The sequence below is a fragment of the Eubalaena glacialis genome, chromosome 7, assembly GCF_028564815.1.
Source record: "Eubalaena glacialis isolate mEubGla1 chromosome 7, mEubGla1.1.hap2.+ XY, whole genome shotgun sequence".
NCBI lineage: Eukaryota > Metazoa > Chordata > Mammalia > Artiodactyla > Balaenidae > Eubalaena > Eubalaena glacialis.
The window spans coordinates 29,471,929-29,494,657 of NC_083722.1; the positions used below are offsets into that span (position 1 = coordinate 29,471,929).

At 40.8% G+C, this 22,729-nt stretch overlaps 1 protein-coding gene across 3 annotated transcripts in view; it reads left to right on the forward strand.

The window, feature by feature from the left end:
- ADGRF1 (adhesion G protein-coupled receptor F1) overlaps positions 1–20,423 on the forward strand; it is a 35,326-nt gene extending 14,903 nt beyond the window's left edge. For 2 of the 3 annotated variants that reach the window (XM_061195001.1, XM_061194999.1), the window contains 12 exons: positions 581–730; positions 1,695–1,868; positions 3,842–3,942; positions 5,030–5,088; positions 8,516–8,667; positions 9,820–9,983; positions 11,631–11,819; positions 13,663–15,036; positions 16,709–16,750; positions 17,759–17,818; positions 19,431–19,497; positions 20,044–20,423. In XM_061195001.1, the coding sequence (XP_061050984.1) occupies positions 581–730; positions 1,695–1,868; positions 3,842–3,942; positions 5,030–5,088; positions 8,516–8,667; positions 9,820–9,983; positions 11,631–11,819; positions 13,663–15,036; positions 16,709–16,750; positions 17,759–17,818; positions 19,431–19,497; positions 20,044–20,117 (2,606 nt within the window). In that variant the 3' untranslated portion in view covers positions 20,118–20,423. The remainder of the gene's footprint in view (positions 1–580; positions 731–1,694; positions 1,869–3,841; positions 3,943–5,029; positions 5,089–8,515; positions 8,668–9,819; positions 9,984–11,630; positions 11,820–13,662; positions 15,037–16,708; positions 16,751–17,758; positions 17,819–19,430; positions 19,498–20,043) is intronic. The other variant, XM_061195002.1, reaches the window with a different exon arrangement.
- Positions 20,424–22,729: the final 2,306 nt, after the last annotated feature.

Here is a 22,729-nt window from a genome sequence, read left to right on the forward strand (position 1 = left end):
GGAAACAAAAGGTATTGCTCGGAAACGATAAGGTGGAGGTGAGGGTGCATCAAGGCTCAAGTAAGGTTTGGTTTGGTTTTACTTGTGCATTTCATCTCAGTATCAAACTCAGCTAATTAGTGGAACATTTGTACAGGAGAAGGAAGGGCTCTTTGGAGAGGAAAGAGGGGACTCGGGGTTTTATATCAGAGATACGTCCGGGAGACCAGAGCTGGGGGAGGAGGAAGGGAGAGTGACCAGGACTTTCTCACCTCTTCTCCCTTCAGTCTTGACCCTGAAACTTGACTCTGGATGTGACCTGAGAAGTATGTAAAGTCAGGAGGGCGATGCTGGGGTGGGTCAGAGAGCACATAGCAGCTGGCCTGGCAGAAGTCAGAGGAGAGAGGTGTCTTAGGCACCTGTGGACGGTCTGATGCTTTGCTCGGGATGCTCATTTTTTAGTCCATGTCTGGATGAAGTGACCAAGCCATGTCCGTGACCCTCAGGCTGAATCTGACAATTGCTCCAAGGTCACTTGCTCTGCAGTATCTCCCTCCCAGCCTGAGAAAAGAAGGCTTTGACTGTCTCTCTTTCTCTCTAGGTCCAATCCAGGAATACGAGCTGCTGCTTCAGGTGGCCTATAGAGATTCCAAGGAGAAAAGAGACTTGAAGAACCTTCTGAAGCTTTTGGAGCCTTGCCCTTTTTTTTTACCTGGGCTGGTGAAGATTATCAGAGCAAAGGCCACCACGTGTGAGTCAGTCTCTGGTAACTGGGAGTGGAGATGGGGAAGGTGGTGTGTGAGTCGGGAGAGGTTAGGTTATGCTGGGGAATCAATCCTCCCCCCAATATTTGTGGCTGAAAAGAATAAATGCTTGTAAAAAATATCTGGCCAACAGCACTAATGACCACCACAATGGGGTTAGGAGAAGTTAAATGATTTATCTAAAGCAAGAGTCCTCAGAGTGTGGTACCCAGACCGACAGTAGCAGCAGCATCAGGGAACTTAAAAGAAATGCAGATCCCTGGCTCCATTCCAGACTTACTGAATCATAAACTTTGGGATGAGACCCCTCGCAGAAGATTCTGATGCATGATCGCGTTTGAGGACCATTTACTGCACACCACTGTGCATATTTTCACAACAGTATCTGGTGACTTTGCCCCCCCCTTTTTTTTTTTTGTCTATTGAAAAGGAAAGGTTTTTTAGTGGGAGTTTTAGGTCCAATACAAGCATACAGGATTGGTTAATAAAATTTTTCATCATGACTCTCAACAAAAAGGTCTCTCTGCCTTTGCCATATTGCTAACAGGGACTTTGGGGGAGTGATGCCAGGTGGATGGGAGCCTCCGATAAGACAGTGGACAAATACCATCTAGAACCCTTTAAATAACTCTCAGGTCGACATATCCTCTTCTGCTTCTTTCTCCATTTAAGTGGTACCGACTGGGCACACATCCTTTTTTTGGATGCTAGCCCCAGACATTTGATTTTTGTGTTGGCTGGGTTTCTGATCCAACCTCAGTATCTATTGAGTGGGACGTTTCCTTAACCTTAAACATACTTGTTTCCATCTTGTTTTCATCCTTTATAGCTTTTGGAGAGAAATATCTCTAGCTTTTGGTTCAGATTCTATATCAGAACCAAAGATGAGAACTCAGCCATAGCCAATTTATTAAACAGGTCCCGTGAGACCAAGCTCTATTTTTTGTGCAGACTGTGGCATCCAGAACGGGGTCCTGCGCTGTGCCTGTGACGACGGCTACTCCTGGTTTCCCCCCTCGTGCCTTGATCCCCAGAAATGCTACCTTCACACGGAGGGATCTCTCCAGAGCTGTGATTGTCATCTCAACAACCTCACCCAGAGTGTCCATTTCTGTGAGAGAACAAGTAAGTGTGTAAGGATACCAAGAGGGGAGCTGGGGCCCCTCCCACCTTCACATGTGACAGAGAGAGAAGGACCACTGGGTCTGTGCCCCAGTGTTTCTCTTTGCCTCCCAGAGAAGGGCCAGTGTTTACAGGGAGTTGGAAGGGCAGTGATGACGTACCCTGCTAGGCTTGGCTGGACACAGCGAGAGCTTCGTAAGTGCAGAAAATTCAGAAATGCAAGCTGATGTTTGGGCGCCAACTCAGCCTGGAGGTACATCCAGCTCACCTCGACAATTCTCCGATTCTTCTGAGATTTAGGGAGATTCCCTGAAATTCCAAGTAGGGGAACAGCTTGAGTAAATAACGTTTTTCTTCCCACCTTCTTTTGACTTCTTTGGCCAACATCAATTTCCAGAAAATAAAAATTTAGAGGTGCGCAAGCAGGGAGGGTTACCTCGTGATTATATTGAAAGAAATTCTGTAAATTGCCAACAAATATGTGTGTTGAATGAATTGCCAAAACTAAACAAAAGTTGAAAGTCTAGTTTAGGAGCCAGTGGAAGCTGAGGGAGCTACTGCTGACTTAGGTTGATGTTCAGTGGATGATGGGGTGAGCCAGATGACGTGGGCTCCAACAGCTTGAAGGACTTTTAAGAAATGTCCCCAGAGACTAGTCCAGTTATCTTGAAGCTCCAGATTTTGGTAGAGTGGCGCAAAGAGTGAAGGAGGACCTGAAATAGCCCAGCTTTCCTGGGTCTCCCTGGGTCCCTTTCCCAGAACCACAGCAGTTCAGGTTAAGGTAACACTTATTTATTTATTTATTTTAAGAATTTTATTGAAGTATAGTTGATTTACAATGTTGTGTTTAATTTCTGCTGTACAGCAAAGTGACTCAGTTTTATATACATCTATCTGTCTATCATCTATATATATACTTTTGCATATTCTTTTCCATTATGGGTTATCAAAGGATATTGAATACAGTTCCCTGTGCTATGCGGTAGGACCCGTTGATTATCCATCCTATATATAATAGTTTGCATCTGCTAATCCCAAACTCCTACTCCTTCCCGCCCCAAGTAACACGTATTTATTAAACACCATCTTTATACCCATATCTGGGGCAAATTCTGGGAGGTCACCATGAGGCATTTCTCTTGCTGTCGCTCAATTAGCAAGCTACTTGGGGAGGCCAGGCTGTTAACACATGAAAGAAGACAATGTGATCTCTTCAACAAATTTTGATGAAAGCCTACACTTTGAAAAGTGGTCTAAGTCTGATCCATCTTTGGGGGATACAAAGATGGATCAGACAGGGATTACACTGACAAGGAGCTTCCTAAAGTAGAGTGGGGACGTACATACGTGAGGTGTGTTCACAGATAGATGTGTAGGTGAAGAGGCAGGAAGGGAGGTATGGATAAAGTACTGTAAGAATTTAAAGGAGAGGAAGACTCTTTTCATCTGGGGCCCAGGGAAGGTCTTGCTAAAGAGGCGCATTTAACTAAGTCCTGAATGAAAGATACACAGGATTTGTCCATCCAGAGGTGGGGAAAAACCTGTCCCAGAGGAGAAAAGCACCAGTGATGGGTAAGCAAGGGGTAAGTTGCAGTTAGCAAGTAGTGATTTTTTTTTTTTTTTTTTAATTTTTAAATAGGGACAACGTTTAAGCTCAGGGCCTAGACTGGGATAAGTGACTGCCTTTTATAACCATGTGAGTGGCTACTCATTTACCTGCTTATAAGGTCATCTTGATTATCTCACTTTCCCATTATGTTCCAAATCCACAAAAGAAAATTCCGGTTTTATGGATGCTTCCTATATTACTTTAGGTGAACATTCATCATAAAAAGAAATTGACAAATAAAGAAGAAAAAAAGGAGTTGAAGTGCCACTGTTAAATAGATGGGCTGAATTAGACTTCTGTAATTTTAAGCTATAATATATCAAGTGAGTAATTTTTATCTCTGTAAATTTCTTTTTATTTTCCATAGAGGTTTGGGGTACTTTCAAAATTAATGAAAGATTTACAAAAGACCTTTTGGATTCATCTTCTGCTATATACTCCAAATATACCACTGGAATTGAAATTCAAGTAAGCACCTTTTACTTATTACAAAAGAAATCGTTGGCTAAACATAAGTTCAGATGTTTCCAATTCAACATATTTATTTAACACATATTCTTAATTATTCATTTTCAATGAGTTATTACATAGCAGTTAATCACTCTGCCCATAAGTGATGTACTTTGAACATTTTCTTTCAAGGAGCGTTAAGCAGTTGACTTCTTCCCATTTCTTTAGTGTTTAGTTTTGCTCATTTGTTAGGGTAATATTAAACCAAGCCATCTTGATTATTTTCTTTTTTCTTTTCTTTTTTTTTAAGTACTAAGGATCTTTATTCTCAGGTCTGATATTGAATCTGTGGCTGCGGATAATGTCACTATTTTGAGAATAAAAGGTCCCATTATCTTCATTCTTTGCAAGTCTTCAGCCACAATGTTACACCTTATTCTCATAACAAGATAAGTGAATCAAGCCTTCTTGATTATTTTCTGATTTTTATTTGTCAAAAGAAAGTTTTCATGATCTAAGCTCAATTGTTAACATTTGGGATTTGTTCCTTAAAGAAGCCTCTCTTGTTAGAGGCTAAAGAGAGTTACTGACCACAATTTTGGACTTCACAATGAAGTCACATAAAACTACCTCTACCTAGGATGGTGGTTCAGATGTGGTTCTAACTGAAGACATGCACAAACACTTTGCAGCTAGATTCAGTTTAAGCATCTATTGAAATCAATGGCTTATTTAGGGGAAGGAGAAAATAGATTTTGGGTGAATTTATTATATTATCTGGCCCCCGACCCATCCTCTAGTCTAAGCAGTTCGTTCTACATTCTTTATTAGCAACCTCAAAATTAAATTATATGTGTGTGTGCAGGCGTGTGAGTACATTATGTGTGTGTAATAATTAAATTATAATAATTAAATTATGTGTGTGTGTACATTCTCTGCTATCATTTTAAATGTATTTCTATAACATGCAACTACCTCTCACCATATCTCTTTCCTTTTCTTGGTGCTTCTGTTGGTTATTTATTGTCTGCGACCATTTTTTGCTCAAATGTCTTTCTTGTGCGGGACAAAGATCAACATATTGCTCTTTGCTCTCTTTGTAAAGCTGAAAGAAGCGTACAAAAGTATCCAAGGTTTTGAGTCAGTTCAAGTCACCCAGTTTCGGTAAGTAATACAATGGTCTTAGAAGGGCATCCCTGGAATCATGCACCCGTCCTGCAGGATGCCTCATGCTGTTTCCAAGTGACCTTGACAGAAAATAAGTCAACTGCTCTTTGAAGTAGGATTCTTACTAAAACTGGATAAAAGTCTGTGGTGCTTTAAAAAATCTTGAGGAAAGCCTATATTCTCATTTAAATGCCTTTGCGAATATAAATATTAAATGGCATTCTCGAAGCTATGGATCAGAAACTAGAACTGGAAACCCGCATGGCTTGGAAGGAAGCAGGAGGACGTGGTGTGCATGCATGGGAAGGGGCGAGTGGTGGTGACAAGGGTTGTGGGTTGCGGAGGGATGGGTTTTCTCCTGCCATAAACACAGAGGGTGTGATGTTGTATAACTGGGGGCCAGAAGGGGCTCCTTGGGTAAAATATTATATTTTCGTGTAGATATCATGTATGTACCACAGTTCAAAGCCCAGTAGTAATTGTCTACAGCAAATAAAGAGATATTTAGTAAATTAGCCTTTTGTTTATACTTTAGTTCAAAAGTTATTTGGTTAGTTACCTGTGTGTGTATTGATTACCAGCTATTTATAGTCTGCTTGATAGAGGAAGTGACTTAGGGGTCAGAGAACTTAACTTCTTATATACTTTTTTCACAGCTAAAGAATAGCTATAGGAAATTTTCAGTAACTTTTGCTATAAATATACTGTCCTGGACATTATCCTTTAAGCCCTCTCATGTACCTATAAAAAGGCTCACATGTATAATATTCTTTAAAATTCAGTGCTAGGAAAAACACTGCTTCTTTTTTCTTATATCAAGGTCTATAGAATTAATCTAACTTCTGTTTTTGACTTTGCCGTCATTGAATTCATAGACAGCATTGAAACTCAATCAACAGTTTTGTATTCAATATTCACATGTTTCTTTTCCTTGGTCCTGGTTTTCTATTTATATTTCTAATTTATATTCCATCATATATATATATATATATATATCTTACAAACTGTCTCCAATAATTTATAGACAAAATCACAGTAAAAGTAGACATAAGTCTATAAAATACAACTATTTTGGTTTTACTCTTTACATACATGATCTAAAGTAAATCTTAGTCTCTCACAGTCTCAATTTATTTATCTGTCAAACAGGACTGTTAATACCTGTGGAATTTGATTTAACCTCATTACATAAAATGAAATAATAGAAAAATACTTTTCAAACACTATAGAAGGGCCGTATCAATGAAAAGACATTGTGATCATCACAGCATAAAAGGGTATTTGGGTTTATTTATTGTGAGTTCAATGTAGTTCAATGTTAGTTCAATGTAGTGATTAAGAATTTGAGCTTTAGAGAGCCAGAGGTTCATATCCATCAATTAATAATTAATGACCTGACCCAACTTCTTTAGGACTCAGTTCTCTTATCTATAAAATGAGAATAACCCTAACCCTAACCCTCATGGAGTTGCAGGATTAAATTAATCCATGTTATCTCACTTGCTTTCATAACTTCAAATACCATCTGTATACAGATGGGTTCTAAATTTATTACTTGACCTCAGTCTCTCCCCTAAACTCTGGACTCCAATATCCAATGCCTATTAACATCTCCAGGTGATTTTCTAGTAGGCATGTCAAATGTAACATGTCCAAAATGGGAGTCCTCCAACTGCCCCCCGTCATAAGCTTTCATCTCCTTCTCCCACTGTCTTCCCCATCTCATTTCCAGAGATGCTGTTCTTCTAATTGCACAGACCCAAATCTTAGAGCTCTCCTGTCTTAATTTATTTTACAATAAATTATACTTAATTATTGAAGTATAATTTACATACAGTGATATGCTCAAAACTTAATTGTACAGCTTTATTAGCTTTGACAAACACTAATACACGCCACCTCCTATCAAGACAGACCATTTCCATTATCCCCAAAGTTCCCTTGTGCCCCTTTCCAGCCAATCTCCATGCACATTCCTACCTCCCTACCAGAAATAACCACTGATCTTATTTCTATCACCATAGGTTGGTTTTGCTTATGCTAGAACTTTACCTAAATGGAATCATCTAGTATATAGTTTTTTTGTGTGCCTGGCTTCTTTCACTCAGCCTAAGGCCTTTGAGACTCATCCTTGGCTTTTTGAGTATCAGTGATTCCTTCCTTTTTATTGCCCAGTAATAGTCCATTGTATGAATATACTGCAATTTGTTTTTCAATTCCTTGGGATCGTTCTTGCCTGGTTTCTTTCTCCCACACCCAAAATCTGCTCCGTTAGCAAGTCTTCTGGCTCTATCTTCAAATACAATGTGAAACTGACCAGTTCACTTCTCCCCACACACACTGCTACTCAATCAGTTCAGGGCACCACCCTCTCCTTCCTAACTAGTTTTCCTGTTTCTCTGCTTCCTCCCTTCACCTATTTTCTACACAGCAGCCAGAGTGATGACCTTAAATTATAAATCTGATCATGCCATGCCTTTTCAAAAAGAATAAAACATTTTAATAAAAGATGAAATTCAGATTCAAAGGCCCTATTCCATCTGGCTCCTGGGTACCTCTCGAGGGTCATCTCCTATCCATCTCTCACCTGCTCATTGAATTTTAGTCATGTCAGCCTTGAAGTCTGTCAGACTCACAGGCATTTTCTTGCCTCCAGCCCTTCTCAGGTGCTGGCCATGCTGTACCAATTCTCTTTGCATCACTGGCTGTTTCTTTTCATCCTTCAGGTCTCGGCTTCAAAGACACTCTGCACAGAGAAGCCTTTCCTGACCAGTCTTATCTAAAGTGGGCCTCACGTCTACTTGATATTCTTTTTTTTTTAAAGATCTATATGAAGAAAACTTTATTTTATTTTAAAAGTTTTATTGGTGTATTGTTGATTTACAATGTTGTCTTAGTTTCAGGTGTACAGCAAAGTGAATCAGTTATACATATACATATATCCACCCTTTTTTAGATTCTTTCCCCATATAGGCCATTACAAAGTATTAAGTAGAGTTCCCTGTGCTGTACAGTAGGTCCTTATTAGTTATCTATTTTATATATAGTAGTGTGTATATGTCCATCCCAATCTCCCAATTTATCCCTCCCCCCACCTTACCCTCTGGTAACCATAAGTTTGTTTTCTACATCTGTAACTCTATCCCTGAACTTGTCTCTCATAACACTTAACAAAATTTGGAATTTTATATATATATATATATTTATAATTATGATTATATATATATATATATATATATATATATATATAGTGGTTATTTGTTTCTTACTTGCCTTGCCTTCTCCACTGGCACGTAAGCTCCAAGAAGGCAAAGACCAAATCTGTTTGATCTATTCCCACGGATCCAATGCCATTCCCACACAGAATAAGCCTTGAGTGACTGAATGAATGAATCTCATTTTTCTTTCCACGTCATCATTGTAGAAATGGAAGCATCATTGCTGGGTATGAAGTTGTTGGTTCCAGCAACACATCTGAACTGCTGTCAGGCATTGAGCAGGCGGCGAAGAAGGCTAAGACAGGCCTGCATCAGCTGTTTCCACTAGAAGACAACTCTTTCAGAGTGTTCGGAAAAGGTAACACTGGATTCCCGTCCTCTGTAGGCAAGTAGCTTAGGGGAGCCTAATTAGTAGATTGTATTATATATTGGAGATGTTCCCGAAACAGAATTGTTCTCAGACTGACTTTTAGTAGAAACAAGCAGCTGTTTCTCCTCCCAACCAGGATGAAACTCAATTTCAGCTCACTATTTCAGACTCTTGCTCATGGGTGAGCTGACCTCCAATTCTTAGTGTAAACGTCACACAAGACTGATTCACTGCAGGCGCTGATGGAAATGATTCAGCAATAGTTTCCTGGTATACATGCTGGAAGAGCCCTGGGGCTGATGAAATTCCTAAATCATAACCCAAGGGACCCAGGAAAGAAAGCATTTTTTCCAGGTCATTCACATACACCCAGACACACAAACACACACAGATATACATAGACACACACACCCTACTTCTTTTCTTCAGATGTTTAAAAAATTCTTTACATTCAGCTTTAAACCTCTCTTACCAAGATCTGTGCCACTTTCAACATTTATTCAACAAATATTTACTAAGTGTCCAAAGTGATTAGGCACTTAAGACACAGCAGTGGGGAAAAGAAACAAAAATCATAGCCCTTGTGGTTCTTCCTTTCAAGGCTTCCTCTTCCCAGTCCCAACATGGTAAGAATATATTATGAAAGGCCAGCTGCAAGAGGAACTAGTGGCTGATCACGATGTGAGAAGCCTTTAAAGGGGTACAAAGTAGGACATGTCACCCCCAAATGGCAACTGCTTATCTTTTAACCCTATCATGCCTGCTTTGTCCCATAGTGTCTTGAAGATTTTCTGGTTTTCTAGCATTCCCTTAAAGAGTGAAAATATTTCCTTGGAGGGGTCACACCTTGTCTTATTTTCACCGAATACTTAACTATTTGATAGCCCATTAAGTTCAGATTGTTGGCATAGATCAGACACCTGGAGGGAAAGGGGGCCAGCCTTGGGGAGGGTAGGACATCAGGAAAGAGGAAAAGGGGCTGATGGGGTGAAGCTGGGCATCAAAGACAAACTTCTCCTACTCCTGAATTTTGCCTGGGTTTTGTCTGAAAACATGACTTAAAAAGCAGTGCTTTATGGTTTATAGAGAGTGTCAAAATATTCAGAGACATTTTTCTTCTTTGTTTCCCTTCTTTTCCAGCCCAGTGTAACAGCATAGTCTTTGGATTTGGGTCTAAGAATGATAAGTATACTCTTCCCTGTAGCAGCGGCTACTCCGGAAGCATCACGGCCAGGTGCCAGCCCTCTGGGTGGCATGTCCTCAGGGAGACGTGTGTGCTCTCTGAGCTGGAAGAACTGAAGAAGGTAAAAAAAGCATTTCCACCTTGCAGATTTGCCCTGGTTTTGAGTTTCACAGTGGGTGTCTCCTAGTGAGCATGGCTGGGTGGAAGGTAAAATGTATCAATTTGTCTCATTGGTCAGAAGTCAGTGACATCAGACCCTGGGAAACCCAGGGAGTGTAGGCGTGAGTAGTGAGTCTAGGTAGCAGCCGAGAACCTCAGAAACGTCAGATTGGATGGTTTTGGGGGGAGGGTGCTGCAGAGGTGTGAATCAATGCTGAAGAGAGCTGAAGATGGCAGAACAGCAACTAAGCTGGCCTCAGAAAGCCTGGGAATCAAAGATCCAAGTGAAGGTATAAGTCAGAAGCTATAACCTTAGTACATTTGTCAGAAACCGGGGTAGGGAGTGAGTCAGCCATATAGAATGATAGAACTTCAATGGCTCTCCAGGGCCATGCGCCTTACCAACTTCCTTCTATAGATCAGAAAAGGGGAGACTAAGGGGCTAGTGGTCCCTCTGGTAGCAGTAGTGTTGAACTAGAAACATGGTCACTTGATTTCCAGCCCAGTGCTATGACCTCCACATGATGCTGTCTTAGGAAGTTTCAAGTACTTAAGATGTAGTAGATAGAAAGATGGAAGCAAATGGTGAGGAGTTAAACTCAAGTCGTGGAAGAGGAACTCCAAGACCAGTTCACAGACACTATCCTGCAAATAGTTCATAGTGAGCAGAACTTCAGTCCCAGCCAGAGACCCTGCTTTGGAAGCAGAGAACCCCACAATATTCACCAAGGGACTGTGGAAGGTTTACTGTTCTCTTTCTGGACCTCAGTTTTCTCATCTGTAAACTGGGGAGGGAGATTGGAGCAGATGTCTTCTGAGGTTTATCCTTGTTCTTGCCTTCTTTGGTCCAGTTTCTGGACACGAATCGTAGCTGGGACTAGGTCACCCCAGGGTGTGAGGACAGTCAGATCCCAAGCGCCCTAGGCAGAAAACAGCTCTGTCAGCTGAGAAGAGTAAAAAGGAAAACAGGGGGGATCTGGGATCCTGGGTTGATGTGCTTTGAACAAAGGGAATATCCCTCTTGGCTGCCTTCCAAATTAGCTCAGTGTCGTGGAAGCAGATGGGAGCCTCAAGGAAGAAGTAAAACCCCAAATCCAGTGACCAAGAGTAGCAAAATCTCCACGTATGTCCCTCTAAATCCTCTATAGGGATTTCTCAGCATAGTATAATGGATATAACATAGGATTTAGTGCCAAGTAGACCCTACCTTTCCACTTCCAGCTGGGTACTGTTTGGAAAGTCACTGAATCTCACTGAACATCAGGTTCTGTATAATCAGGGCAACAATTTATATAAAAGTGCTTCTTAGTGAATCTCTTCAAGTTTCAATTTCCTTAATCATAAAATGAAAACAATCATGGTACCTCCTTTAAAGGGTGGTGTTAAAGATGAAATCAGTGAATCCCCAGTAAAACGTTTAGCACGCTGTATGGAAAATAAAAAGCACTGAATGACAGCCATTATATTGTTGTTATCATTGTTATATGATTAACCTACATTATAATGCACCATACAAATGCTGGTTATTCGTGGCCATGAAATCTGATTTAAGTCTGATGAAGCACAAACATTTCATTGCTTTCTAGAACATAACCATTTCTATTCCTAGAATTTCAGTGTGATTGCCAGCAACGCCACTGAGGCAACCGTGTCATCCTTGGTGCAGAATCTTTCAATGGTCATTCAGGAAAACCCATCAACCACAGCCGGGAATCTGGCTTCTGTGGTGTCAATTCTGGGCAATATCTCGTCCCTGTCCCTAGAAAGACACTTCAATGTGTCCATTTCGACAATGGAGGTAAGGTCTGCCTGAGCTTGAATGGCTCACTTTAAATGCTCAATCTTGCAGGAGGAATGGCAGAAGCCCCAGTTGATGGGGTGCTGCTGAAAAGGACCAAAGAGCCATGTAACAGTCTTGATGTGAGCTTCACTGCTTCCTCTGCAGTGTACAAGCAAACCCCGGGATCAATTATGTGAGTTCAAAGTAAGAGGGAGCTGCCTCCAGGCAGACTGCCTGGACAGCATCTGGCTGAGGGGAAAGCGTGAGCCTCTGCCCTGAATGACGCTGAATGACACAGGTGCCAACTTTTTAATATTTAATATTGAGTCGGCAGTTGTTCCTTCCCGTGGCCATAAGCTCTGACTTTAGTATATCATATTTAGTATATTTTAAGAACTCCATTTTTTCGACTGGGGAATTCATGATTTAGTTTGGATATTTAAAAATTAACTTAAAAAATTACTCAAATGAGACATGCTCACTATAAGATATGCAAAAAAACAAAAAGAAAAATAAGTGATATGTAATCTTGTCACCCTAGAATAGCCACTGCTTACATTTTACGTGTCACCTCAGTGCCTAGAAAATTGACAAGTGACACATAGCAGGTACTCAATAAATATTTGTTAAATAAATATCCTTCCAAACACTTTGGATGTGTGCATTTTATATGTTAAAGTGTATAATATTTTACAAAATTGGGTTATATAATGTATACTGTTACATAATCACACAATCCTGCTTAACTGTATATGGTGAACATAACATCAGAGATGACATTAAGTGTGAATAAGTTAAACTCCCTGAATCAAAGATGCTCAGATTTGTTGTTTTTTTTTAAAGTCTGACTATGCATTGTTTACAAGAGACCAACTAAAACAAGATGACACAAAAAGGCTAAAAATAAAATGAAGGACAAAAACAGAGCAGCAAACACAAACAAAAAGAAAGCAGAGGTTGCTGGGGCAATAGGAGAAGCTCACTATGGGATTCGGGCCAGAAGCCACAGAGGGCTCAGTGAGGGTAAGACTCAGCCAGAGGGATAGACGCCCGTAGCAGATGCCTGGGAACCAGACCCGTAAGAGTGAATGAGGGTCCTGGGTGAGAAAACGCTGCCTTTCAGGTATGTTTGGAAAAGGAACCTGGTTTTTGTTGTTGCTATTATTTTTGTTTGTTTGTTTGGCCTTACTGCTTGCGGGATCTTAGTTCCCCAACCAGGGATCGATCCTGGGCCCTCAGCAGTGAAAGCACAGAATCCTAACCACTGAATTGCCAGGGAATTCCTTGAAAAGGAATCGCAAACTGAGACTGACCCTTAAAACCCACAACAATTCAATACTTCCTTGTTGCATGTCCAGTGTTTAAGGATTTTTGCTTTATATTCTCCTCTATTAAAGAAAAGTCATAAGTACAAATGAATTAAAACTTGAACATTCATGACATGAGTTTAGAACTTCTGATATTAGCAAAAATAACATGATATGGGAAAGCAATTACAAGTAACGTCTCACTCTTGGACCCTCAGCCTGAGGAGTCATGCAGTCCCATTTGCCATCTCAGAAGGAAGAAAATGCACACTCTGCAGGATTCTCCTCCTCTACGCCGAAGCCCCAATCCGAGTATGAGTTCCCGGGGGTGATCACACTGGAACTGACATGATTCTGCTGACCCCCATTTCTTAACCCAATGCTTCCACCATGTAGAGCACCAGAGCTGAATTTCATTGCTGAGTTTTAATGTGGTCCTCAACTGAGCCAATTCTCTGGGCAATTTTCCTGAGCTTAAGACTAATGACTATCCACCCGTAGTCCTCTGACCTGTGTACTCAAAATCCAAACTGACTTTCACCCTTGTATTTCAGAATGTCATCAGTATATCTGACCACATCCTTAATTCTGCCTCGGTAACCAACTGGACGGTGTTACTTCAGAAAGAAAAGAATGCCGGATCCCAGTTACTAGCGTCACTGGAAAACATCAGCGTTCTGGTCCCTTCGACAGCTCTGCCTCTGGAATTTTCTCGAGAATTCATTAACTGGAAAGGGATTCCAGCATCCTCAAATCAAAGCAATTTGGGTTACAACTATCAGACTGAAATGTTCCCAAAAAATACCTCCATTCCCATCAGAGGCCATGCATTAATTAGGTCAGACCAATTCCAGGAGCCCCTTCCAGAAACTATCATCAGCATGACCTCCTTGACCCTGGGGAACATTCTACCTGTTACCAAAAATGGAAATGCTCAGGTCAATGGGCCCTTGATATCCATGGTTATCCCAAACTATTCCATCAATGAAATTTTCCTGACTTTTTCCAAGATAGAATCAAATCTGAGCCAGCCTCATTGTGTGTTTTGGGATTTCAACCATTCGCAGTGGAACGATAATGGCTGCCACCTAGTGAATGAAACTCCAGACTCGGTGACGTGTCGCTGTACTCACCTGACCTCCTTCTCCATGCTGATGTCACCCTCTGTCCCCCGTGCCATCGTTCCCGTTGTGAAATGGATCACCTTTGTGGGACTGGGGGTCTCCATCGGAAGTCTCATCTTATGCCTGACCATCGAAGCTCTGTTTTGGAAGCAGGTCAACAAAAGCCAAACCTCACACACGCGTCACATTTGCATGGTGAACATAGCCCTGTGCCTCCTGATCGCAGACATCTGGTTTATTGTTGCTGCCACCGTGGACACCACGGCAAACCCTTCTGGAGTCTGCACAGCTGCAGTGTTCTTTACACACTTTTTCTACCTCTCCTTGTTCTTTTGGATGCTTATGCTCGGCTTCCTGCTGGCTTATCGGGTTATCCTCGTGTTCCACCACGTGGCCACGCCTTTGTTGGTGGCTGTCGGGTTCTGCCTGGGCTATGGGTGTCCTCTCATTATATCCATCATCACCATTGCAGTCACACAACCCAGCAATGGCTATGAAAGGAAAGATGTGTGTTGGCTTAACTGGTCCGATCGGAGCAAACCTCTCTTGGCCTTTGCGGGTCCTGCCCTGACTATTGTGGCTGTGAATTTGGTGGTGGTCCTGTTAGTTTTCACGAAGCTCTGGAGGCCCGCTGTTGGAGAAAGGCTGACTCAGGACAGCAAGGCCACTGTCGTCCGCATGGGGAGGAGCCTCCTCGTTCTGACCCCCCTGCTAGGGCTCACCTGGGGATTTGGCATAGGAACAATGGTTGACAGCCAGAATCAGGCCTGGCATGTTATTTTCGCAGCACTCAATGCATCCCAGGTGAGAGCGATAAGAACAACCTATTACATCATCGGGTAGTTGGAATAATTGTAGAGAATTGAGCATGGGAAGACCATTCTGGGGGCGATCTCATTTCCCTGCCTCTAGCAGGACTATTATAACCCAAATTGCCTGGCAACAGTGAATAGCAAAAAAAAAAAAAAAAAAAAGATCCAGTCTTCCCAACAGTTATTCTCATACTGAAGCAGAATATTAGGCTTCTTCAGTAACCCATTCCAGGGTTTTAAATCTGTTAGAGTTCACATAGCTAACGCTAATCTCTCTTGCCGTTGACCCAGTCCTCTTTGTCTTGTGCTGAAGTCTGTTAAAGCACACAGGGAAAGGGAAATAAATCCAGAGTGCTTTTTGAGTCTGAATGGTGCAAAGGAAGTCCCTAATGTGCCAGAAAGCAGGGCCTGGCCAATGGTAGGCAGCACTGTCTTTGTAAATAAAGTTTTATTGGAACACAGCCATGCCCATTCGTCTACATAGGGTCTGTGGCTGTTTTCCTTACACGGGCAGAACTGAGCAGTTGTGAGAGTCTGGATGACCTGCAAAACCTGAAATATCTACTCTCTGGCTCTTTACAGAAAAAGTTTGCTGAACTCTGCTGCCAAGGATGGGTTTTACATGCCACGATCAGAGAGTGTTCAGAGAGTAGGTGGGCAAAGCAATCCTTAGGTTTTGGTGAATCTGGAAGAGAGCCTTCAGTCTTGGTTCAAGAAATATTTGCTGGGTCTCCTCTGGACAATGACTTAGGGTAGTGGGGGTTAAACGTTTGAGCTCTGGAGTTAAATAGCTCTGGGCTCAAATATGTCATGCTAGCCAACTGTGTGACTGCTAACAAATTATTTAATTTCTCTATACCTTAATTCTCTCGTTTGGTACACAGGGATAATGTTATTACCTGTATCTTAGAGTAAATGTGAAGATTAAATGAGATCAGTTAGCACTTAGTGCAGTGCCTGGCACAGAGTAAGCGCTCAGTAAGTATCTCCTGAATCCAGTTGGTTCTCCACCTACTGCAACAAACCAGGGTACATTTAGGTGGTGGCACAGAGGGCAGTCATGGAGAGCACACACCTAATGGTGACAGGTTTAGGGAACTTCTGTCCAGGGCCCTTGGTGACATGCTGTCTGAACAGGCACCAACTGAGGGTCCTCTGCCTGGGAGGAGGATTTCAAGGTCCAAGAAAGACTCTGCCAAGGGTTACCCAAGGGCTGGATGGACCTGATGGAAAGGATGCTGATATAGTCAACTTCCTCTACTTGGCCTTGGGGTTGGACTTCAGTGACTGCTGACATCATAGATGCTTAGTTAACGTTTGTTTAATGCCTAAAGAAAGACTAAGACATAGAAGCAAATGGAAGTTCTTTGTTTTGGGTTTAGGATGACACAAAGGGGAAAATGATGCTCCACGTGTGTTTCAGACTTTATTCACGCAATAATTTATATGTTCAACCAAAAAAAAAAATATTTGCATACTTTATGTTAATCCAGGCATCGTGGAGTTTACACAGTATCCTTACCTTCAAGGACCCACAGTCAACAGGCGGACAGACAAGGAAATAATTTCAATGTTGGGGGATATAATAGAATAGTAATACATATAAATGCTTTCTTTACTGGAAAAGGAAAAGATAATACATGTGCCTTATTCCTTTTTTTAAGGGCTTTTTCATCTTATGTTTTGGAATGCTCTTGGATAGTAAGGTATGTGTATTCATTTCTCTCTTTCTCCTTTAACCCAGGCATCTAGTCCCTCCCTTTCAGTTCTAGGGCCTTTATTCATATATAAGAAGTTAGACTATGGGTACCTGCATAATAAAATTCTATAATTTCACAAAAGGCAGGTTCAGTCAGGAGACAAAGAAACTAAACACTCATTGCTGGTAATAGAGCTGTAGAGAACTAACCACAACATATAATAAGAACATTGTAGAAAAAAAAGGGGAAACTTGTTTTTACTTTTAAATTATGATTTGGCATAATTAACCAGCAGAAAAACTTTCCTTAGGGGTGAATTCCTTTTTGCTCCTTTACTTAATTTATTCATTCACTTAGAATATGCTGAAAGGTCTATCTATTTGTATGTTTCTAGAATTTTATATAGTAAATATTACATAGCCTCTAACATTAAATAGAATTCCTAATGAAGGATGACCAATGTAAGTAAAAGATAATAGAAAAAAACTTAAACATCTTTCATTATTTTTCCAAGCTTTGAGCAATTCTGCAGAGAGAGGTAAAGACAATAAGCTAATAAATGTAGCCTCTGTTTTAATAAGAAGATAAGGATATTTTATAATTATCATAATTGTTGCACATGCCTCCAAACCCCTGTTTACAAAGAATCAATTTGCCTCCTTCTTGAGTGGACTAAATAATTCCATTGTTTGCACCATTCACTTGATAAGGATACTCTTCACTTCAAAGATAAACTTCGATTTAGCCATTATTGCCAGTTACTAATGTCTAGACTCTGAATTATTATGGTTTTTGGTACTGTTGCTCTTTGTTTCATTCTAGATTTGTTTATAGGTAAAGAAAAGAAATAAAAGAAAAGAAATCCTTTCATCAGATCCACGTGCTTATAGCCTATTAAACGCTTCCGGGAAATACTACTACTAAATAACAATTACACTCTGCAGTTTTGTTCTTGATTTGCCTCTGTATGATTGCCTATGTGTAGTTCCTCACTATTTCTTTTTTGCCCTATAGCTGCGACAGCTGCTACTCAACAAGTTGTCTCCTTTAAGCTTTTGGAACCAAGCATCAAAGGTAATCATCTCCTGCAGCCGTGGAGGCAATTCGTGAAGTTCCAGTTTTGCACTTTTTTACGCAGTTCAACGGCAAGCCCACTTTTGTGTAAACCCCTTGAGTTTCTGTTACGTTATAATCCTGGTATCTGGCACAATGTCCAGCACGTGGTCAATACCCATTAAAGAGCTGCTGAATGAATGAGTGAATGAGTGAATGGATGAATGGATGCGAAGGTGTGGAAAGCTTCAAGGATGCTCAGGTATGGGAGTCTGTGGTGCTCTTGTGAGCAAATACTTTTCAACAGTGTTGCTTGCTATAATCTGACTTGTCTCCCAATATCTAGAATCAGTAGGGTCCTTTTCTCTGCCTGCCTGTCTAGATCTCCTGCAGACCCCTTTTCCTTCTCCAGAAAATCAGAGGGGGAAGTCTTCATTAACTTCTAATATGTAAAATGATCTTTATGAATTTTCTCTTATGCTGGTGTACCTGACTTTGTCCCTTGCGATTTTAGCTCTTCAGTCTACAAACTGACAAGTTTGTATGGAAACAAAGCGTTCTTGTTTTCATTCTTCGCCACAAAAGTGCAATCCATGTAAGGAACAGTATAGTTAGGAACAAAAGTGCTTGCCTCTCGGTGTTGTATTTTTGACGTTAACTCAGACTTTTGTCTTTTAGCAAGACATGGAGGGCCTTTCAGAAAGGGTTCTAAAGCAGAAATTTCTGTGTGTGATAAAAATCAGCTGATTTAAGTGCATGAAAAACTACATGGATATTTAGAGATTTTTAACAAGGGATAATATAACGTTTTGAAATAAAAAAAAAAAAAACAGTGAGGAAATTAGCCTCTGGCATTTTTATAAAATAATTTTCCTGGGTCTGCATTTCATAGGAGAGGGCTGTGAGTTAGGAAGCTGTGACCCAGGAGCTGGCAGACCTGCCCTGTATTTCTGACTCAGTAACCAATTGGCTGTGTGACCTCAGGAAAGTTACTTAGTACCTTTTGGTTTCAATGTTCTCAAGATGTAAAAATTAAGTGTTAGACTAGTACTCAAAGCAGAAGTTCTAATATTCTGTGATTTTGGTTTTATGTCTTGAAGAACTAAAATCCCTTGAACCAGAAAATGTGAAACTAATGAATCATTCTCTACTCTTAAGAAAAGGAGGGAGTTACAGCATGTGTGACTGCATTAAAGTCAAACCCTTAGTTAGTAAAGCAAGACAGGACACTCCCCACCCTACAAAGCAGGAAGTCAGAATTTTTCTCATTGGAAGGCCAAAGAGAGAAAAACACTGAAAAGTAAAATACACCGAAACCAAAAGTAAAGATGCCTGACAGTGGTTTATCTCCCTGTTTTTAATGTAAATTGTTGACCCTTTTCAGAAGGCAGCAGTGGTCAGTGACGGCTTTGCAGCTTCTGGATTTGTACCCCTTCTCCAGTTTCACTTTCAAATTAGGTGACAAAAATGAGATTTTGTTTTCTGGGTAGGTGGCTCATTTGCTTTAAAGTAAATGCACATTTGGCAGAAGAAAAAATGAGTATTTGTAATCTTCTGAGAGAGTTTGAATGAAAAAGCAGGCACCTAAAAGAATACTTTGAATGCCTAAATGACTTGGTTTTCTTTTGTGCAGCAAAACTCATCAGATTCATCTGTCCAACCCAGATTCAAAAAGACTTTCAACCCATTCCAACACAAACGTGAGTTACAACAAACCAAAGGTTCTAAGGGGTAAGGAGAAAGAACGTGAATCCATCATGGGCAACTCACTTTAGAGTCCAATCAAAATTCTTTGAATTTCAGATAAAGTTCAAGTGTCGGAACTTGAAAAAGCATTATTTCCCTCCCAAAATGCCCAACGTCCTCATCCAGAAGCTTTGGGTCCTGTTATCACTGCCACCAACCAGCCTGAGGGCTTTTAATAAATCTCTTTACCTTTTTGGACCTTTGTTCCTCATCAGTAAAAAGAAAAACTAAGAGATCACTAAGTTTCCTTCCAGCAGTAACATTCAGTGATCTCAAACCAATCTCATTCCTCAGCGTCTGAAAATACAGTGCTTCTCTTCTCAAGTGAGAGATGTCTGACAAATGTAAGCTTCTATGGCATTAATAAAATGCTGTACACCCTAACCTCTTCCTAACACTGTCCAGAATTGTAAGGAATTGCATAGGCTTATTTTCATTTTGGTCTTATGCTTGATTCCAACATAGTAGCAATAATTCTTATCCTCTTTTTCCTTTTTTAGGCAACTATGTACTTTCTTATACTGGAGAGTCCTCAAACGACATCACGCTAACTCAGTTTTCATCATCTGAATAAGGCCGGGAACCCTAAAATCAAGGAAAATTTTTTGGAGCAAATTGACATTAGAGCTAAATGTCAGTGAAGAAATGATGCTCAATATTCAATGGATTTTTCTGATTTCGGAGTCTGAGAATATAATAAGGAACTCGCAGCAGTTTCATGACAGCCACCTTTCTCTTCAATTAAATGGAGAGATTTACTTCCATGGGGTTTGATTCAAAGGAATTGCTTCATAAATGTAGAAGATTAGGTTTTTGTCGGAAATTATGTCAGTTGTACTAGCCTCTCACTGCCACAAACTATGGTTTCCTTTTTTCACAAAATAGCATTATTCATGTGACATTTCTAATCATCTGAATTGGAGTAAGGAAATGTCATGAAATCACTTTAGATACATTGATGGATCATGTTCACTTTCTTATAAAAAAGTCACTGGTGAAATTTCCTAGAGAAAAGGCGTTTTCCTCCAAAAACTTCCAGTTGGATTTTATGCTTGTTCTTGTTTTTTAGGTACAGTCACTGAACTTTGAAAGTTAATCAGAAACAAAATGGAAGTGTCCATTTCAGATAGCTTCATAGCCGTTACTTAGGAAGTATAATGCAGTATTTTATATATATATAATGCAGTATTTTTCAGTTTACAAGTCACTTTCATCTGGTCCCCCATCCAATGACGTGAGGTGTCCAGGCAGACCTAGTGCAGAGATGATGAAATAGAGGCTTGGACAGGTGAAGTGACTTCCCAAAGTGAAGCCAGTAAAGGGCACTTTTAGGACTTCTGGTTCCTAGTCCATTTCTACAGCCTCATAACAGCCTTGAAAATTACCTGCAATCCTAAGCAAGCCTTATGAGGTTAGATACAAGATTCATCACTCCCAGAATTCTCTCTATGTAAGAGGAAAGTTGAGGGAGAATTTGGTTGTCAGCATCCAGAAAGACCTTAAAGCACCTGGTTTTCTTTCATAATACACTGTAGGCACTTTTGGAAGTTATTTGCATGTATGGCCGATGCTACTTTTGGATGAGATAGAGAGCAGCAGGGGAAGGCACTATAGGAGGCAACATTTCCCTTCCATACTGCCATCACTCTGGGCTCACCTGAGTTTCAGTCCTGACCACAGTGCCCAGAAGAACTAAGCCCTTTGATTCATCCTTGCTTCCAGAGTCTCCTAAAAATCTGCCGTGGCATTTTTAAAGCAAGTGTTGATTTCTTTCAATAACAATTGCGATGATGATGATGATGGTGGTGGTCAGAAGTCATAAAAGAAGAAGCAACATGTAGAGAGTGCTTACTATGTGTCAGGCATTATTCTAAGTGCTTTGCATCTATTAACTCATGTCATCTTCACAATAAGCTTGTGATGGGGGAATAATACTATCCCTGTTTTACAGCTGCTGAAACTAAGGCACAGAGAGGTGAGATGTGAGCAGGGCAATGTGGATGGCAAATGGCTATGCCAGGGTAGTAGTTATGGAAGTTGAATTACAATAAGAAGAGGGTTATATAAGTCAGCCTAGCAGGATTGGATCTGCTAATTTAATTGTAATTAGAATCCTAGACTCCTTGGTCTGCAAGGGAGCTCAGGCATCATCTAGCTACTATTTTACAAGTAGCCTTGATGTCCTAAGTCTCAGCAGCCTGTGATTACAAAAGTAAGTCAAGTCCACATTTACTGCTATCTGTAGGACTATACTAGTCAGCTCAGACTGCCATAACGGAACATCACAGACCAGTGGTTTAGACAACAGAAATTTATTTTCTCACGGTTCTGGAGTCCAGGAAGTCCAAGTTGAAGCTGCCGTCGGGCTTGTTTTCTAGTGAGACTGCTCTTCTGTCTTGTCTGTGTCCTCACACGGCCTCTTCTCCATGCACATGCAAATAGAGCTCTCTGGTGTCTCCTCCTCTTCTTATAAGGACACCGATCCTATCAGATTAGGGCCCCCCCCTTATCAGCTCATTTCACCTTAATTACTTCCCTACTGACCCTGTCTCCAAATAATCACATTGGCGGTTACAGCTTCGACATATGAATTTTGCAGGGACACTATTCAGTCCATAACAAGTAGCTAGAATTTTTATTTGCCTGTTTAATTGAAATTAGGGTCTTTTGAAAGTGTGTTGGATCACATACCATATATCATGTTTGTCTAACCCACTGACTACATACACATTCAGCTCAGCTCCCTTCCAGAATGCTACTGAAACAACAATAAAAGAATTAAAAAAGGAGAAAGACATTGGAATATTTTCTATGGGTGTGTAAAAAACTGCCACAAACTTAAGGGTTTAAGACAACCTGCATTTATGTTCTCACAGTTTCCCTGGGTCAAGAGTCCAGACACAGCTTAATTGGGTCCTCTGCTCAGGGTCTCACAAGACTGAAGGAGCTAGCTGGTCTACATCTTTATCTGGAGGCTCGACTGGAGAAGAATCCACCTCCAACTCATTCAGTTTATGGGCAGAATTTATTTCCTTGCAGCTGTGGGAAGGAGAACCTTGGCTTTTTGCTGACTATTGGCCAGAGGCTACCTTGGGACACTAGAGGTCACCTACACATCCCTGCCACTGGGATTTTCCAAAATGGCCACTTATGTCATTAAGCCTGCAAGGAGAGTCTCTTAGTCCA